This window comes from Cetorhinus maximus, chromosome 5 (assembly GCF_964194155.1).
Source record: "Cetorhinus maximus chromosome 5, sCetMax3.hap1.1, whole genome shotgun sequence".
Lineage (NCBI taxonomy): Eukaryota > Metazoa > Chordata > Chondrichthyes > Lamniformes > Cetorhinidae > Cetorhinus > Cetorhinus maximus.
The window spans coordinates 174544742-174565185 of NC_135883.1; the positions used below are offsets into that span (position 1 = coordinate 174544742).

General features: G+C 44.0%; 1 protein-coding gene across 1 annotated transcript in view; it reads left to right on the forward strand.

Annotated features, from left to right (window-relative positions):
• The window catches only part of LOC144681154 (dynein axonemal heavy chain 6-like), a gene marked incomplete at its 3' end in the record, with an annotated part of 934896 nt that overhangs the window by 279646 nt on the left and 634806 nt on the right, over positions 1–20444 (forward strand). Inside the window, exon 28 of the mRNA XM_078542881.1 lies at positions 4424–4569. Coding sequence (XP_078399007.1) covers positions 4424–4569 — 146 coding nt within the window. The remainder of the gene's footprint in view (positions 1–4423; positions 4570–20444) is intronic.

The window sequence follows — 20444 nt, forward strand, 5'->3', positions numbered from 1 at the left end:
CTTTTGTAGCTTTCTTATGCCCTCTTTACAACTTACTTTCCTACCTATCTTTGTGTCATCAGCAAATTTAGCAACCACACCTTTGGTCCCTTCACCCAAGTCAGTTCTATAAATTGTAAGAACTTAAGGCAACATCACTGATCTCTGTCGCACACCACTCGTCACATCTTGCCAACCTGAAAAAGACCCATTATTGCCATCTCCCCGTTTCCTGTTAGATAGGAAATCTTCTATCCATGCCAATATCTTACCCCCTACACCACGAGCTTTTATTTTCCGCAATGACCTTCGATGTGGCGCCTTATCAAATGCCTTCTGGAAATCTAAGTACAGAACATCCACCAGTTCCCCTTCATCCACAGCACACATGACTCCCTCAAAGAACTCTAATAAATTGGTTAAACATGATTTTCCTTTCACAAAACCATGTTGACTCTGCCTGATTGCCTTGAATTTTTCTCAGTGCCCAGCTATAATATCTTTAATAATAGCTTCTAACGTTTCCCCTATGACAGATGTTAAGTTGACTTGTCTGTAGTTTCCTGCTTTCTGTCTCCCTCCCTTTTTGAATAAAGGAATTACATTTGCTATTTTCCAATCTAATGGAGCCTTCCCAAATCTAGGGAATTTTGGAAAATTAAAACCAGCACATCAACTATCTCACTAGCCACTTCTTTGAAAACACTAGGATGAGGTCTATCAGGACCCAAGGACTTATCAGCCCGCAGCTTCAACAATTCACTCAATACCACTTCCCTGGTAATTATAATTTTCCTGAGTTCCTCCCTTCTTTCCATTTCCTGATTTGCAGCTATTCCTGGGGTGTTACTTGTGTCCTCTATAATGAAGACTGATGCAAAATAACTTGAATTAATTTGTCATCTCCTTACTTTCCACTATTAATTCTCCAGACTCACTTTCTATAGGACTGACGCTCACTTTGTTAATGCTTGTTTTTGCCACATCTCCCGGGTTCCACTGTTTGCTTGCTGGTCTGCTTGTGTTTTGTCAGTCCCTCTCCAAATCCAATGAACTTCATTTCCTTTTCCTTTTGTTTCTCTCCCCACTTTATCTGTACCTGCTCATTTTCCTCTTCCCAAAATGTCCCACCAAATTGAGATGTGCTCCAAATAATTGACAGCAGTCCCAGCCAGAATTCTGGACCTTTGGTCTGTAGTTCCTGGCATTGGAGGAATGCAGTTCATAGAATCTTGAATAGTCCAGCATGGAAAAAGGTCATTCCTTCCATTGGGTCTACGCTGTAACTTACGAAAAGCAATCCAGTTAGTTTCACTTCCTGCCCTTTCTCCATATCCCTGGCAATTTTTATTCCATTTTCTTTTGAAAGCGACTATTCAATCTGTATTTTCCACTTTATCAGGCAGTGTATTCCAGATACTAGCCACCCATGTGTAAAAAAAGTTTTCCTTATGTCTCCTCTGGGTTTTTTTCCAATCACCTTAAATCTGTCCCCTCTCGTTATCAACCAAAAAAAGTTTCCCTTTACTTATGAAAATAAGAGCAAAATACTGTGGATGCTGGCAATCTGAAACTGAGGATTTTGCCCACTGTAGTTGGCAGAGCCCTCAACCATGTACACCCCATTTCCTGTACTTCTTCCCTCACCCCCTCCCCGCTCTCCCAGAACTACAGTAAGGTTCCCCTTGTCCACTGGCCTCCACATTCGGTGGATCATCCTCCAGCATTTCCGCCACGTCCAGCATGATGCCACCACCAAACACGTCTTCCCCTCCCCGCCCCTCTGTCGCATTCCGAAAGGACAGTTCCTTCCGTGATATCCTGATCCAACTTTCAATTACCCCCAAAATCTCATCTTCTTCCCACAGCACCTTCCCATCCTATCACAGGACGTGTGACTGTTGTCCTATTACCTCCTCTCTCCCCACCATCCAAGACCCCTGACACTCCTTCCAGATGAAGCAGTGATTTATTGGTACTTCTCTCAATCTAGTATACTGTATTCGCTGCTCACAATGCAGTCTCCTATACATGCAGAAGATCAAACGCAGACTGGCTGACTGCTTTGCAGAACACCTCCATTCAGTCCACAAGCATAACCCAAGTTTCCGGTTATTTGCCATTTTAAATCACCACCTTACTCTCATGCTCATGTTTCTGTTCTTGGCCTGCTGCAGTGTTCCAGTGAAGCTCAACGCAAGCTTGAGGAACATCATCTCAGCAACTAATTAGGCACTTTACAACCTTCTGGACTCAACATTTTTTAAAAATTAATTCACAGGATGTGGGCTTCGCTGGCTGGGCCAGCATTTATTGCCCATCCCTAGTTGCCCTTGAGAAGGTGGTGAGCTAACAATTTCTGTAAGTCCTTGAGTTAACAATTTCAGACCATGAACTCTGTCCTCCATTTTGATTCTGTTTTTTGCCATGTGCTGGTCTTAATCTTGTTTTTCATATTTTTGCTTTCGGACAAAACTGTTCATTATTCTGGCATTTACACTCACTCTGGAAAAATGCTTTGTTTCTTTACTGCAACCATACCACCCCCTTTAGTTTTGTTCTATGGCATCTTCCTCATTTAATCTCTCCCGCCCTCTACCCTATCCCGGAACTTTCCTTTTGTTCTTCCTCTCCTATCCCCCCCTATCGATGGCATAAAACCCATCACATTTGTACCTTCCTGAAGAAGAGTCATATTGGACTCAAAATGTTAACTCTGTTTCTCTCTCCATAGAATCTGCCAGGCCTACTGAGTATTTACAATACTTTCTGTTTTTATTTCTCTTTGTTTACTCTGTCTAAACCCTTCATGGTTCTAAACACTTCCATGAGCTCTCCTCTTAGTCTTCTCTGCTCAAAGAAGAGCAACCACAGTTCCTCAAGCCTACCCATGCACTCACTTATTCCTGGAACCATTCGAGGAAATCTCTTCTATACGCTCTCCAAAACCTTCACATTCCTCCTAGTGTTGTGCCTAGTATTGAATACAATTCTCCAGATGAGGCTAAACTAGTGTTTTATAAAGGTTTAGCATAGTTTCTTGCTTTTGTACTCCATGCCTTTATTTATAAAGCCTAGAATCCCATGTGCTTTATTAAGTGCTTTGTGCACCTTCAAAGGTTTGTGCACAATCACCCACTGGTCTCTCTGTTCTTGCACTTCCTTTAGTTGTAAGAACGTTGGGAGTCTGCATATTAGATCCACCAAATGGAACAGGCTCAAGAAGCTAAATGATCCTCATCCCTTCCCAATGTCTACCCTATGTTGGCACATTCCTGAGACCACCAAACACATTTCATATAGACCATTTTGAGGTAGCAGTGAGAGAGGAGACTGTGGGGTAAATTCTGTGCTTCTAATGGGAAGAGCGTGGTCAGCAACAGAACTGTAAGAACGTTGAGCTTATTCTATGTGTCACTTTTCCTTTGAGCATGGATTATCAAATCGCTGAATCTTGGGCTTCTTGATCTTTCCACCAGCCTGAACTGGAGTCAAACTCAGGTGAAGGGATTAATCCTGCCAGAGACATCTAGATCAAGGGAAAAGGAACTGCAGCCCCTGAAAGTACCTTCAGCTGTTCGGCCATTATTGTTATTACTCTTATTTAATTCTGCTTAAGTTTTGGCCTCAATCCATTCCCTGCTGGGCTAGCTACTGATGAAAGGAATTACATTATTTAGTAATAGCTATGGAGACCAGAAGGTTCCAGGTTTAATCTCTGGTCGGTGATGAGCCAGCTGTTATCAACAAGCTGGAATGATATAATTGGTCTCAACATCCCAAACCTCAGAAGGGTTTAAGCAACCAGGACCTTAGATCCACCGGTCAGTCCTACTGGAAGCTTCGAATGTGGGCAGTGAGTTAGTCTGATTTTGAGCTTCAATAGTCCAGGAACCCACTGACACTCACCATCTAGGCTCAGTCATGATGCCTGGGTGAGGTATTGAAAGGTAATCAATGCCCCTGGGACTAAAACTAAACCCCAAGATTCAGTATATTCTGATTCCTCCTGATTAACTATCCTCACCAGGTCTTGTTTTCTGACCACCCTTGTTAGATTTGATTGTTCCAATTCCCAGTTTGTCAGCATATTACATCACTTAGGACATAAGCCCCAGCAGTACCCAGCACCCACCCCCCAACCTCACCTGCCTCCAGGTAAAAGCGAATTTACACAGCATAATGGAGCAAATTAGTTATTGGCACACACTAATACATTTCTTACATTTGAAAGCAGCAAAGCTGTCACTTTGATCATCCACAGCTGTGATGTACAGCCGGGCACTGCCATCTAGTTAATTAAAACCTCATTCCAGTAAAGGTAAGCAGATATTACCACACAGATGCTCCCCTCAATAGGCAGCTCTGGTAATGAAGACTGTCATTAACTTTGGCCTTTTCTTTATATTTCCCCTCCCCCACTGCCCACCTCCCCTCCCTTTAGATGATGGGGAAATTGTTCTCTGGAATAGCTCAGTCTGGAGCGTGGTTCTGCTTTGATGAGTTTAATCGGATTGACGTGGAGGTCTTGTCTGTAACTGCCTCACAGATCCTCACCATTAAGGCAGCCAAGGACAGTGAGGCTCTGAGGTGAGTGTTTTCACACTGAGCTGAGCATCATTCTGTCTATTTCTGGAAGTGGCTTAAATACATTCAGCAAAATGACAATAAAAACAATGTCCATTTTTATAGCATCTTTAACATTGTAAAACATCCCAAGGCACTTTACAAGAACGTTATCAAACAAAATGTGACATCAAACTGCATAAGGAGATATTAGGATAGGCTGCAGGATGCCATAGATTGGATCTGAATATTGAAAGGTATGTGGCTTTTGGGAAGGGTGGGAAGTTAGGAAAAGGTGGAGGGCTGGCTCTGTTAATTAAAAACGACATTAACAAAATAGAGAGGGATGGACTAAGTTCAGGAAAACAGGCTATAGAAGTAGTTTGGGTAGAGCTAAGGAATGATAAAGGCAAGAAGGCTCTTGTGGAAGTCGTGTACAGGCCCTCGAACAGTAATCACATGGTATGACAGGGTATCAAAGAAAAAATAATTGGAGCTTGTCAGAAAGGTACAGTGATTATCATGAGCGATTTTAATCTACATATATACTGGAACAATCAGATAGGCAAAGGTAGCGTAGATGACGAATTTATAGAGTGTTTTTGGGTTAATTTCTTAGATCAACATGTCCTACAGCCAACCAAGGAGTAGGCTATGCTAGACGTGGTATTGTGCAATGAGAAAGGATTAGTTAACCGCCTCATAGTGAAGGCGCCACTGGGGGCTGAATCTTCTGGTCTGCATGCGGGGGCGGGCGTGACATGCCGACGCATAAAATGACACGTGATGATATTGGGCGTGCGTCCCGATGTCATCGCGCATCATTTCAATATTTCGTTCGGCGGGCGTGCGCCGCAGGTGGCTGAACTGTCAACAGCCTATTAAGGACGTTAAAAAAGTAATTAAACTTGTTAAGAACCCTGCCCATCCAACCTTAAGGTTGGTGGGCAGGCAAAGAGCCCAAGCGGCCTTCGCATTTTTTAGGAAACTTCATCCACGGGCAGGATGAGGTTTCCTGAAGCTTTTATAAAATAAATAAATAAATGTTCCTAACTTCACAAACATGCCCCAGCTCCTGTGACACTGTCACATGCACGAAAGAACGCAGGCTCTGACTCTCCCTCCTCCCACTGCCCACGCAGGTAGCACTGAGTGCTACTGGCCACACGTTACACTGGGCGGGCCGTAATTAGCCCTCTGGTGTAAAATGGTGGTGCGCAGCCGATTGCAGGCAGCGATCAGATTCACGCCCACCCCCGCCCACCCCGCCTGCCATAGGAAAAATTCTATCCTAGGTATCAGCGATCATAATATGATTGAATTTTACATTCAGTTTGAGGGAGAGAAGAGTGGGTCTAAGACTAGTATGTTAAATTTAAATAAAGGCAATTATGAGGGCATGAAAATCAGAGCTAGCACAAGTGAAGTAGCAATTTACATTAAGGGGTAGGTCAATAGAGATGCAGTGGCAGACATTTCAGAGGATATTTCATAACACACGAAATAGATACATTCCAATGAGAAATAAAAATTCCAAGGGAAAGACCCACCATCTGTGGTTAACTAAAAAAGTTAAAGACATTATCAACTTTAAAGAAAAAGCATGTAATTGCGCAGGGATGGATGGTAGGTCGGACGATTGGACAGAATATAGAAAACAGCAAAGAATGACTAAAGATTGATAATGAAGAAAAAATGAGAGTACGAGAGAAAGTTAGCTGGAAATATAAAAACATATAGTAGGAGTTTCTTTGGATATTTAAAAAAGGAAAGAGTTAACAAAGTGAGCATTGATCCTATAGAAAGTGAGCCTGGGGAATTAATAATGGAAAATAAGGAGTTGGAAGATAAATCAAACAGGTATTTTGCATTCGTCTTCACTATAGAGCATACAAGAAACATCCCAGAAATAGCTGTAAATCAGGAATTGAAAGAGAGGGAGCAGCTCAAGAAAATTACAATCACCAGGGAAGTGGTACTGAGCAAATTGTTGGAACTCTAGGTTGACAAGTGCCCAGGTCCTGATGGATCTTATTCTAAGGTCTTAAAAGGAGTGGTGAGTGAGATGGTTGATGCGTTGGTATTGATTTTCCAAAATTCCCTGGATTCAGGGAAAGTTCCACTGGACTGGAAAATAGCAAATGTAACCCCTTTATTCAAAAAGGGAGGGAGACAGAAAGCAGGAAACTATAGGCCTGTTAGCTTAGCATCTGTCATAGGGAAAATGTTAGAAGCTATTATTAAAGAGATTATAACAGTGCACTTAGATAAATTCAAGGTAATTAGGCAGCGTCAACATGGTTTTGCGAGAGGGAAATCATGTTTAACCAATTTATTGGAGTTTTTTTGAAGCAGTAACAGGTGCTGTGGATAATGGGGAACCAGTGGATATAATGTACTTAGGTTTTGAGAAAGAATTTGATAAGGTGCCTCATAAAAGGTTATTGTGGAAAATAAAAGCTCATGGTGTAGGTGGTAACACATTAGCATGGATAGAAGATTGACTAGCTAACAGGAAACAGAGAGTAGGGTCATTTTCTGGTTGGCAGGATGTGACAAGTGGTGTGCCACAGGGATCAGTGCTGGGGCATCAACTCTTTGCAATTTATATAAATAATTTGGATGGAGGGACCAATGGTATGGTTGGTAAATTTGCTGATGACACAAAGATAGGTAGGAAAGTAAGTTGTGAAGAGGACATAAGGAGGTGACAAAGGGATATAGATAGGTTAGGTGAGCGGGAAAAGAAATGGCATATGGAATATAATGCGAGAAATGTGAGGTTGTCCATTTTGGCAGGACGAATGAAAAAGAGGCAGATTATCTAAATGGTGAGAGATTGCAGAGCTCTGAGATGCAGCGGGATATGGGTGTCTTAGTGCAAGAATCGCAAAAGTTTAGCGGTGGAGGAAGTGAATGTTTGTGTGCCAATCAATGGGGCACCAATCAAGCAGACTGCTTTGTCCTGAATTGTTTCAATCTTCTTGAGTGTTACACTCATCCAGGCAAGTGGAGAATATTCCATCATACTGACTTGTGCAACAAAAACAAAAATAGCTGGAAAAACTCAGCAGGTCTGACAGCATCTATGCAGAGGAAGACAGAGTTAATGTTTCGAGTCTGTATGACTCTTCATCAGAACATGACTTGTGCCCTGTGTCCATGTGCTCATTCGACATTGTAAGCCTATTCACTAATATACCATTCAAGGAAGTCATAGACATTGGAACCATGTCACTATATCATGATGATCTAGGCACACAACCATTGTCATTGTATTCATTGTATTCATTGAACTTATGAACTCAGCAACTCATGCAGTTGAATTTGGTTTTAACAACACTGTGTATGCTCAAGTAGATGGTGTTGTCATGGGATCCCCTCTGGGCCCAGTTCTTGCAAACATCTTTGTCAGTTTCCACGAGAAACACACTTTGATGGAATGACACCTGACCACCTACCCCTTGCATAATTGTGACACGTAGATGATACAGTTGCTATATTTGGATCTGCAGCTGCAGGTAAGGACTTCCTTACACACCTTATTGAGCTCCATCCTGGTTACCTTAGAAATGGAGCAATAAAATGAGGTCCCTTTCCTTGACATGCTAGCAATGGATTTTCTGTTACTGTCTACATCCACTTGTCAATATACATCTTGGGATTCCACAGTTGCAAGCACTATAAGATTGGCCATATCAGCAAACTCGTAAATAGGGCCCGAGCCATTTGCTTACCATGCAAGCTTGATGCTAAAATAGCGCGCATCAAAGCCATCCCTTTTTTAAAATTAATTCATGGGATGTGGGCTTCACTGGCAGGGCCATCATTTATTGCCCATCTCTAGTTACCCTTGAGAAGGTGGTGGTGAGCTGCCTTCTTGAACCGCTGCAGTCCATGTGGTATAGGTACACCCACAGTGCTGTTAGGAAGGGAGTTCCAGGATTTTGACCAAGCAACAGTGAAGGAATGTTGATATATTTCCAGGTCAGGATGGTGAGTGACTTGAAGGGGAACTTCCAGGTGGTGATGTTTCCATCAGTCTGCTGCCCTTGTGCTTCTAGATGGTAGTGGTCATGGGTTTGGAAGGTGGTGTCGAAGGAGCCTTGGTGAATTCCTGCAGTGCGCCTTGTAGATGGTACACACTGCTGTTACTGTGCGTCAGTGATGGAGGGAGTGAATGTTTGTGGATGTGATGCCAATCAAGTGGGCTGCTTTGTCCTGGACGGTGTCAAGCTTCTTGAGTGTTGTGGGAGCTGCACTCATCCAGACAAGTGGAGAGTATTCCATTACCCCCCTGACTTGTGCCTTGTAGATGGTGGACAAGCCTTGGGGAGTCAGGAGATGAGTTACTCATCGCAGGATTCCCAGCTTCTGACCTGCTGTTGTAACCACAGTATTTATATGGCTAGTCCAGTTCAGTTTCTGGTCAGTGGTAGCCCTGCAGGATAATGGCTATGCTAATCAGATTACTGCTCACTGTATATTAAGCAAACTCATGAATGGGCCTAAGGCCCCAACAGTTGTTCCTGAAAAGTGCCCAGTCTACCTCTAATTGCCTTGGAAGGGTAAGGTGTCTCAAAAATTTGAGCAAAACTGCAGGTCTGGCAGCATCTGCCGAGAGGAACACAGTTAACGTTTCGAATCCGTATGACTCTTCAACAGAACTAAGTAAAAATAGAAGAGAGGTGAAATATAAGCTGGTTTAAGGGGGGGTGGGACAAGAAGAGCTGGATAGAGGGCCAGTGATAGGTGGAGATAACCAAAAGATGTTACAGACAAAAGGTCAAAAAGGTGTTGAAGGTGGTGATATTATCTACAGGAATGTGCTAATTAAGGGTAGAAAGCAGGACGAGCAAGGTACAGATAGCCCCAGTGGGTGTGGGGTGGGGGGAAGGGATCGAAATAGGCTAAAAGGTAGGGATAAAACAATGGATGGAAATACATTTAAAAATAATGGAAATAGGTGGGAAAAGAAAAATCTATATAAATTATTGGAAAAAAGGGGGATCAGAAAGGGTAAAAGCAAAAAAAACTGCGGATGCTGGAAATCCAAAACAAAAATAAAATTACCTGGAAAAACTCAGCAGGTCTGGCAGCATCTGCAGAGAGGAACACAGTTAACGTTTCGAGTCCATATGACTCTTCAGCAGAAGGGATGGGAAAGGGATGGAGGAGAGAGTTCATGATCTAAAGTTGTTGAACTCGATATTCAGTCCGGAAGGCTGTAAAGTGCCTAGTCGGAAGATGAGGTGCTGTTCCTCCAGTTTGCGTTGAGCTTCACTGGAACATTGCAGCAGGCCAAGGACGGACATGTGGGCATGAGAGCAGGGTGGAGTGTTGAAATGGCAAGCAACAGAAAGGTCTGGGTAATGCTTGTGGATAGACTGAAGGTGTTCTGCAAAGTGGTCATCCAGTCTGTGTTTGGTCTCTCCAATGTAGAGGAAACCGCATTGGGAGCAGCGAATGCAGTAGACTAAATTGAGGGAGGTGCAAGTGAAATGCTGCTTCACTTGAAAGGAGTGTTTGGGCCCTTGGGCGGTGAGGAGAGGGGAGGTAAAGGGGCAGGTGTTGCACCTTCTGCGGTTGCATGGGAAGGTGCCGTGGGAGGGGTTTGAGGTGTAGGGGGTGATGGAGGAGTGGACCAGGGTGTCCTGGAGGGAACAATCCCTGCGGAATGCCGCCAGGGGCGGTGAAGGGAAGATGTGTTTGGTGGTGGCATCATGCTGAAATTGGCGGAAATGGCAGAGGATGATCCTTTGAATGCGGAGGCTGGTGGGGTATTAAGTGAGGACAAGGGGGACCCTATCATGGTTCTGGGAGGGAGAGGAAGGTGTGAGGCCGGATGCGTGGGAGATGGGCCGGACACGGTTGAGGGCCCTGTCAACCATTGTGGGTGGAAAACCTTGGTTAAGAAAGAAGGAAGACATGTCGGAGGAACTGTTTTTGAAAGTGGCATCATCAGAACAGATGCGACGGAGGCGAAGGAACTGAAAGAATGGGATGGAGTCCTTACAGGAAGCGGGGTGTGAGGAGCTGTAGTCAAGGTAGCTGTGGGAGTCGGTAGGCTTGTAATGAATATTGGTGGACAGTCTATCACCAGAGATTGAGACAGAGAGGTCAAGGAAGGGAAGGGAAGTGTCAGAGATGGACCATGTGTAAATGATGGAGGGGTGGAAATTGGAAGCAAATTTAATAAATTTTTCCAGGTCCAGACGAGAGCATGAAGCAGCACTGAAGCAATCATCGATGTACCGGGGAAAGAGTTGTGGGAAGGGACTGGAGTAGGAGTGGAACAAGGAATGTTCCACATACCCCATAAAGGGACAGGCATAACTGGGGCCCATGTGGGTACCCATAGCCACACCTTTTATTTGGAGGAAGTGAGAGGAGTTTAAGGAGAAATTGTTCAGAGAGAGAACAAGTTCAGCCAAACGGAGGAGAGTAGTGGTGGATGGGGATTGTTCGGGCCTCTGTTCGAGGAAGAAGCGGAGAGCCCTCATACCATCCCGGTGGGGGACGGAGGTATAGAGGGATTGGATGTCCATGGTGAAGAGGAGGCGGTTGGGGCCAGGGAACTGGAAATTGTTGATATGATGTAGGGTGTCAGAGGAATCGCGGATGGGAAGGGACTGGACAAGGGGAGAGAGAATGGAGTCAAGATAGCAAGAAATGAGTTCCGTGGGGCAGGAACAGGCTGACACGATCGGTTTGCTGGGACAGTCCTGTTTGTGGATTTTGGGTAAGAGGTAGAAGCAGGCTGTCCGAAGTTGGGAGACTATGAGGTTGGAAGCTGTGGAAGGAAGATCCCCAGAGGAGATGAGGTCAGTAACAGTCCTGGAAACAATGGCTTGATGTTCAGTGGTGGGGTCATGGTCCAGGGGGAGGTAGGAGGAAGCTCAGCCTCCGCGAGGTAGAGGTCAGTGCGCCAGACAAGAACAGTACCACCCTTGTCAGCAGGTTTTATGACAATATCAGGGTTGGACCTGAGAGAATGGAGTGCAGCAAGTTCAGAGAGAGACAGGTTAGAGTGGGTGAGAGGAGCAGAGAAATTGAGACGACTAATGTCACGCCGACAGTTCTCAATGAAAAGATCAAGAGAAGGTAAGAATCCAGAGGGAGGGGTCCTGGTGGAGGGAGAATATTGGAGGTGGGTAAAAGGATCCGTTGAACGGGGAGAGGATTCCTGCCCAAAGAAGTGAGCACGGAGACGAAGGTGGCGGAAGAAGAGTTCAGCATCGTGCCGAGTCCGAAATTCATTGAGATGAGGGCATAAGGGTATGAAACTGAGTCCTTTGCTGAGCATTGAACGTTCAGTATCAGAGAGGGGAAGGTCAGGGGGTATGGTGAATACACGGCCAGGGCTGAGATTGGAAGACGGGATGGGGACAGAGGGACGGGCAGTGGTGGTGGGTCCTGGATGGGCGTTGATGTCGGTGAGTTGTTGGAGCTTGCGTTCCTTTGCACCTGAAAGAAAGAGACAAAGTTTCTTGTTGAGGCGTTGGATGAGGCGAAGAATAAAATGAAACTGGGGGCACAGGCAGCTTAGAAATAGGGTGCGTCGGTGCCGCTGGAGGGAGAGGTCGAGTGTGTTCATATGGCGGTGCATGGCACTGAGTGTGGATCTCAGGATGCGATGAGAACAGCAGTCCGAGGAGCATTGTATGTCCCGGAGATACCTGTAATCCTGGGTGGGTTGGAAACATGAGGGATGGAATTTCAGTTGAAATCCACGTGGGGTAAGTCGGAGACGGAGACAGTCATTAAGGAAGGAAATATAGCTGTGAAAGCGAGTTTTAGTAAACACCTTGTCAAACACCAGGAGAGAAATGGAAAGCAATGAAGGTGAAGAAGGCAAAAGAGAGAGGCGGAAATCCTGTCGGAGAGAAGAGCAATACTTCTTCAAGGTAGGCATTCCTTGAAGAGAAGTGACAGTCAATTAAACACTAAGATAAAAGCAAAAAAACTGTGGATGCTGGAAATCCAAAACAAAAATTAAAATACCTGGAAAAACTCAGCAGGTCTGACATCATCTGCGGAGAGGAATGCAGTTAACGCTTCAAGTCCGTATGACTCTTCAGCAGAACTAAGGAATAAATCACCGACATTTCTTCTGTAAATGAAGCATATACCTCATGTGCTTTACCTAACAACTTATACTGTAATAATAATGTCCAGTTTTCCTGTGGCCATTTAATCTGTTTGGCTAGCTTCTCAATTGAAATAAAGAATACTTCAATATCTGTTTCCTCAAACTTTGGAAGAGCTTGTACAAATTTAAATACATCCCCACTGGGTTCTACTCTAGAGATAAATCCTCCCTGACATCTCTTTCCTAACTGCCAACATTTGCAGTTGGAATTCTCTCTCTCTTTCTTTTTCTCTTTCCTTCTTCTCTATCTTCACAATTTCTAATTCCCTTTTAAAAGCAATTTCTCTATCCTTTGCTTCAAATTCAAACCTTTTCAGTTCCTTTGCTTATTTAAACTCTAGCATCTTCATTTGTAACTGAAGTCTCACTACCTCCAGCTGTGACTCACTAGTGTCAGGTTTCACTTCCAACTGTAGATGGTGTGCTATACTTTTAACTATATCTGATTTCCTAGCTCCCGCAGGTAACCCCAATTTTAACTTATCCATCAACCCTGTTAACTTACTTTTAGTTATTCTCTCCAAACCAATCAGAGTTATCTCTTCTACTCCCAGACAAGTCTTAGCAATTACCAAAGCCATGTTCTAAAATACCTCATCAACTCCTGAATTCAAAGTGTCTCTTGTACTTGTAAGCTTAAGATTCACTAATTCCTAACCTGTCGAGGAAGTGGAGATATAATTAATTCCCGGCACAGCCTCCAATTATTATGACCGATGCAGTTGGTAAGACGAAGTTATTTAAAAATCCCAGAGGGAAATTTTAAAGAACTGTCATAACCTAAAATTTTAAGTGTTATTTTTGAGATGCGACTCTAAACTCAGGAATCAAATCACTAGTTCTCGAGGTTTTACATTAAACTAAATGAAACATTTTATTAATTTACACATTTTTAAAAAAGTACACATGGCTACAAATTACTACTATCATAACTTTTAACAAATTCCAAAATTAATCTCCATTAGGGCAACAGCAACCCATAGACTTAACCAAAACATCATGTAAAGCATTTTCACCTCACAAATTCAAAATGAGGTTCTTTTCACTGTGGAGCCAGATGGAGTCTTGCAGCTGCCTTTTGATCTTACATTGCCTCTCTCTGCACACCCGAACACTACTGAAGTTATACCTACCAGCCCATTGAATGTTAATTCTCATTGTATCAACAACCTCTTTGAACTTCACCTTTTAACAATGAAGCACCTTTCATAGTACCAATTTTATTAGTAATATAAACATATTGCTTGGTAGCTGCTAGAAAGGCATCAATTTTCACCCCACATCTTGAATGCTCTATTCAAAAAATGCAAATGCACGCTATCTCTCTGTTTACATCTCAAACTAGCACATCAAAGCACCCAGACTAGCTGGCTTTAATCAAATTAAGACATACTCACAGACTAAATCTCTATTTTAAAAGAAAAATATTTTCCAAAATATTATATACATTAATAGCTTCATGACACTTTACAAATTCAGAATGAGGCTCTTTTCACTGTGGAGCCAGTTGGAGGCTTGCAGCTGCCTTTTAACATCACATTGCCTCTGCTCTGCATATCTGAAAACTGCTGAAGTTATACCAACCACCACTGATTGAATTCAAATTCTCATTGTCTCACCAGCCTCTTTGAACTGTACCTTTTAACAATGAAACCCCTTTCATAGTACCAATTTTATTAGTAATATAAACATATGGCTTGGCATCTGCTAGATAGGCATCAAGTTTTCACCCCACTTCTTGAATGCTTTATTCAAAAAATGTAAATGCACGCTATCTCCCTTACATAGCAAAACTAGTACACATCAAAGCACCCAGACTCGCTGACTTTAATTAAATTAAGACATATCTGCAGACTAAACCTCTATTTTCCAAAATATTATATACATTAATAGCCTCATGACACTATATAGTCAAGCCCAGTGCTTATTTAACCATCTATTTACAATCAAGCCCAATGTCTGTCTAACCATCTATAAATAGTCAATGCCAATGTATGCTTGGCCATCTATATACAGTCAAGCCCAATGCCTATTTCACCATCTGTATACAGTCAAGCCCAATGCCTATTTCACCATCTATATACAGTCAAGCCCAATGCCTATTTCACCATCTGTATCCAGTCAAGCCCAATGCCTGTTTCACCATCTGTATACAGTCAAGCCCAATGTCTGTTTTACCAGACAATTATATTATATGCATTAATAGCTTCATGATAATATATAGTCAAGTCCAATGATTGTTTAACTATCTATTTACAATCAAGCCCAATGATTGTTTGCCCATTTATATACAGTCAAGACAATGTCTGTTTGGCCATCTATACACAGTTAAGCCCAATGCCTGTTTCACCATCAATATACATCCAAGCACAATGTCTGGAGGCAATGGCATAGTGGTATTGTCACTGGACTAGTAATCCAGAGACCCAGGGTAATGCTCTGGGGACCGAGGATCAAATCCTGCTACGGCAGATGGTGGAATTTGAATTCAATAAAAATCTGGAATTAAAACTGTAATGGTGACCATGAAACCACTGTCGATTGTTGTAAAAACCCATCAGGTTCACTATGCCTTTTAGGGAAGGAAATCTGTTGTCCTTACCTGGCCTTCATATGACTTCAGACCCACAGCAGTGTGGTTGACTCTGAAATGCTCTAGCAAGATACTCAGTTGTAACAAACTGCTACAAAGACACAAAAAAGGAATGAAGCCCGATGGACCACCTGGCATCGACCTAGGCACCGGAAATGACAATGGCAATCTCAGGCCTGTTGATCCTGCAAAGTCCTCCTTACTAACTGCTGGGGGCTAGTGCCAAAATTGGGAGAGCTTTCTCACAGACTAGTCAAGCAACAGCTTGACATAGTCATCTTAATGGAACCATACCTTACAGATAATGTCCCAGACCCCACCATCACCATCCCTGGGCATGTCCTGTCCCACCGCACAGAGGTGGCGGCACAGTGCTATACAGGTGGGAGGGAGTTGCCCTGGGAGTCCTCAACATTGACCTGGGGTCTCATGGCATTCAGGTCAAATGTGGGCACGGAAACCTCCTGCTGATTACCACGTCCTGCCCTTCCTTAGCTGATGAATCAGTGCTATTCCATGTTGAACATCACTTGGTGGAAACACTAAGGGTGCAGAATGGGTGGGGGACTTCAATGTCCATCACCAAGAAGTGGCTCGGTAGCACCACTACGGAGTGAGCAGGCCATGTTGTAAATGACATAGCTGCTAGACTGGATCTGTGGCAGGTGGTGAGGGAACCAACAAGAGGGAAAAACATATTTGACCTCATCCTCACCAACCTGCCTGCAGCAGATGCATCTGTCCATGGCAGTATTGGAAGGAGTGACCACTGCACAGTCATTGTGGAGATGAAGTCCTGCCCTCACATTGAGGATACCCTCCATCGTGTTGTGTGGCACTGCCACTGTGCTAAATGGGATAGATTTCAAACAGGTCTAGCAACTCAAGACTGGGCATCCATGAGGTGCTGTGGACCATCAGCAGCCAGCAGAATTGTTCTTGAACACAATCTGTAATCTCATGGCCCGGCATATCCTCCACTCTACCACTACTATCAAGTCAGGGGATCAACCCTGGTACAATGAAGAGTTCAGGAAGGCATGCCAGGAGCAGCACCAGGCATACCTAAACATGAGGTCTTAACCTGGTGAAGCTATAACACGGGACTATTTGCGTGCCAAACAGCATAAGCAGCAAGTGATAGACAGAGCTAAGCAATCCCACAGCCAACAGATCAGATCTAAGCTCTGCAGTCCTGCCACATCCAGTCATGAATGGTGGTGGACAATTAAACAGTTCACTGGAGGAGGAGGCTCCACAAGTATCCCCATCATCAATGATGGAGGAGCCCAGCACAGCAGTGCAAAAGACAAGGCTGAAGCATTTGCTACAATCTTCAGCCAGAGGTGCCGAGTGGATGATCCATCTCAGCCTCATCCAGAGGTCCCCAGCACACAGATGCCAGTCTTCAGCCAATTCGATTCACTCCATGCAATATCAAGAAACGGCTGAAGGCACTGGATACTGCAAAGGCTATGGGCCCTGTCAACATTCCGTCAATAATACTGAAGACTTGTGCTCCAAAACTTGCCGGCCCCTAGACAAGCTGTTCCAGTACAGCTACAACACTGGCATCTATCTGGCTATGTGGAAAATTGACCAGGTATGTCCTGTATACAAAAAGCAGGATTAATCCAACCCGGCCAATTACCGCACCATCAGTCTACTCTCCATCATCAGTAAAGTAATGGAAGGGGTCATCAACAGTGCTATCAAGCGGCACTTGCTTAGCAATAACCTGCTCACTGACGCCCAGTTTGGGTTCCGCCTAGGCCACTCAGCTCCTGGCCTCATTACAGCCTTGGTTCAAACATGGATGAAAAGAGCTGAACTCCTGAGGTGAGGTGAGAGTGACTGCCTTTGACATCAAGGCAATATTTGACCAAGTATAGCATCAAGGAGCCCGAGCAAAACTGGAGTCAATAGGAATCAGGGGGAAAACTCTCTGCTGGTCGGAGTCATACCTAGCACAAAGGAAGATGGTTGAGGTTGTTGGAGGTCAGTCATCTCAGCTCCAGGACATCACTGCAGGGCCTCCTCAGTGTAGTGTCCTAGGCACAACCATCTTCAGCTGCTTCATCAATGAACTTCCTTCCATCATAAGGTCAGATGTGGGGACGTTCGTTGATGATTGTACAATGTTCAGCATCATTCGCGACTCCTCAGATACTGAAGCAGTCCATGCCCAAGTGTACAAGACCTGGACAATATCCAGGCTTGGGCTGACAAGTGGCAAGTAACATTCGCGGTACACAAGTGTCAGGCAATGACCATCTCCAACAAGAGAGAATCGAACCATCGCCCCTTGATTTTCAATGGCATTACCATCACTGAATCCCCCACTGTCAACATCCTGGGGGTTACCATTGACCAGAATCTGACCTGAACTAGCGATGTAAACACTGTGGCTACAAGAGCAGGTCAGAGGCTAGGAATCGCGCGACGTGCAACTCACCTCCTGACTCCCCAAAGCCTGTCCACCATCTACAAGGCACAGGTCAGGACTGTGATGGAATACTCTCCACTTACCTGGATGAGTGCAGCTCCTACAACACTGAAGAAGCTGGACACTGTCCAGGACAAAGCAGTCCACTTGATTGGCACCACATTCACAAACATTCAATCCCTCCACCACCGATGCACAGTAGCAGCAGTGTGTACCATCTACAAGATGCACTGCAAGAATTCACCAAGGCTCCTTAGACAGCACCTTCCAAACCCATGACCACTACCACCAGAAGGACAAGGGCAGCAGATAGATGGGAACACCATCACTGGAAGTTCCCCTCCAAGTCACTCACCATCCTGACTTGGAAATATATCGCCGTTCCTTCACTGTCGCTGGGTCAAAATCCTGGAACTCCCTTCCTAACAGCACTGTGGATGTACCTACACCACATAGACTGCAGCACCTCAAGAATGCAGCCCACCACCACCTTCTCAAGGGCAACGAAGGATGGGCAATAAATGTTGGCCCAGCCAGTGAAGCCCACACACCGTGTATGAATAAAAAAAAAATACAGTCAAGTCCAATGTTTGTTTGGCCATCTGTAGACAGTCAAGGTCAATGCTTGTTTAGCAATCCAGATACATTCAAGGCCAATGTTTGTTTAATCATTTATCTATAGTCAAGCCCAATGCCTGTTTCACCATTTATATACTATCAAGACAATGTGTGTTTAACCACCTATAAACAGTCAAGCCCAATGTTTGTTTAACCAGATATAAATACAGTCAAGCCCAATGTTTTTTTAGTCATCTAAATACAGTCAAGCCCGATGTTTGTTTGGCCATCTATATACAGTCAAGCCCAGTGTCTGTTTCACCATCTGTATGCAGTCAAGCCTAATGTTTGTTTGGGAATCTATATACAGTCAAGACAATGTCTGTTTAACCATCTATCTATAGTCAAACCCAATGCTTGTTTGGCTATCAATAGGCAGTCAAGCCCAATGTCTGTTTAACCATCTATACACAGTCAAGCCCAGTGTTTGTTTGGCCAACTATATACAGTCAAGACAATGTCAGTTTAACTCTCTATGTACAGTCAAGCCCAATGCCTGGTTAACCATTCCCATAAATTCAAGCCCAATGTTTGTTTGGCCATCTATATACAATCAAGATAATGTCTGTTTAACCATCTCTATACTGTCAAGCCCAATGCTCGTTTTACCATCTTTGCACTGTCAAGTCAAATGTAACACCTTCATTCTTGAAAGGAGGGAAACTATAGGCCAGTTATTCTGTGGCCTTTCACAATGATTGACTGTACCACCCTCCTCCAACACCTCTCCACTGTCATCCAGCTGGGAGGGACTGTTCTCACATGATTCCATTATCTAATGGTAGTCAGAGAATCATTTGCAGGGCATGCACTGTCTGACTCTAGTTCCACTACTTCATGGGTCACAACATTTATTTAAATGATTTCTCCAGCTAGGTATACGATCAAATATGCACTTTACCTATGAATCTCAGAATGACCACTCAATGCCCTGGTTTCTTCAATAAACAACAATATTACTAATTTATTAGAAAACCAGGCTTGTCAACCAAAAGGCAAAGATTATTAGCACACAGCATGGAATATGAAAGTATAATAATTACTCTTCCTAAATACCCTAACTCACACACACGGATAAAACAATAAAGTAAAATAGATGAATCCTGCCAAAAGGTCTAAAGCCAGTGGTTTAAGCTTCTTTAAAACTGCTTAATTGCCTTTTCTTGTAAAATGCTATCTTTTCCAGGAACAGCAGGCAAATGCGATAGGAGGACCCTGGGGCAGGCAGTCAGCAGCACCTAGAGGATCTAGTCTATCTAGAGGATCCAACATCTAGCCTATACTCAAGATTGGAGGACTGCTACCTTTGTCCCATTAAAAAAAAGGGAGGAAGGGATAGACCAGGAAATTACAAGCCAAGTCGGTCTAACCTTGCTGGTGGGGAAGTTAATAGAAAGAATTCTGAGGGGCAGAATATTGGAGAGACATGCATTAATCAGGGATAATCAGCATGGATTTGTTAAGGGAAGATCGTGTTTGACAAATCTGACTGAATGTTTTGAGGAGGTAACCAGGAGTGTTGATGAGGGTAATACATTTGATGTGGTCTACATAGACTTTAGCAAGGCTTTTGATTAGGTCCCTCATGGCAGACTGGCCAAGAAAGTAAGAGCCCATGGGATCCAAGACAAAGAGTGGCACATTGGATCCAAAATTAGCTGAGAGGCAGGGAGCAGAGGGTGATGGTAGAGGGATGTTTCTGTGACTGGAAGTCTGTTTCCAGTGGGGTTCTGCAGGGCTCGGTGTTGGGGCCCTTGCTGTTTGTGGTACACATAAATGATTTGGACTTAAATGTAGGGGGTATGATCAAGAAGTTCGCGGATGACACTAAAATTGGTAGGGTGGTAAATGATGAGGAGGATAGCCGTAAACTGCAGAAGGATATCAATGGACTGGTCAAGTGGGCAGAGCAGTGGCAAATGGAATTCAACCTGGAAAAATCTGAGATAATGCACTTGGGGAGGGCTATCAAGGCAAGATATTACACTATGAATGGTAGGACCCTGGAAAGTACTGAATATCAGATACTGCAAAGGCCCTGACAATATTCCGGCAATAGTACTGAAGACTTGTGCTCCATATCTTGCTGT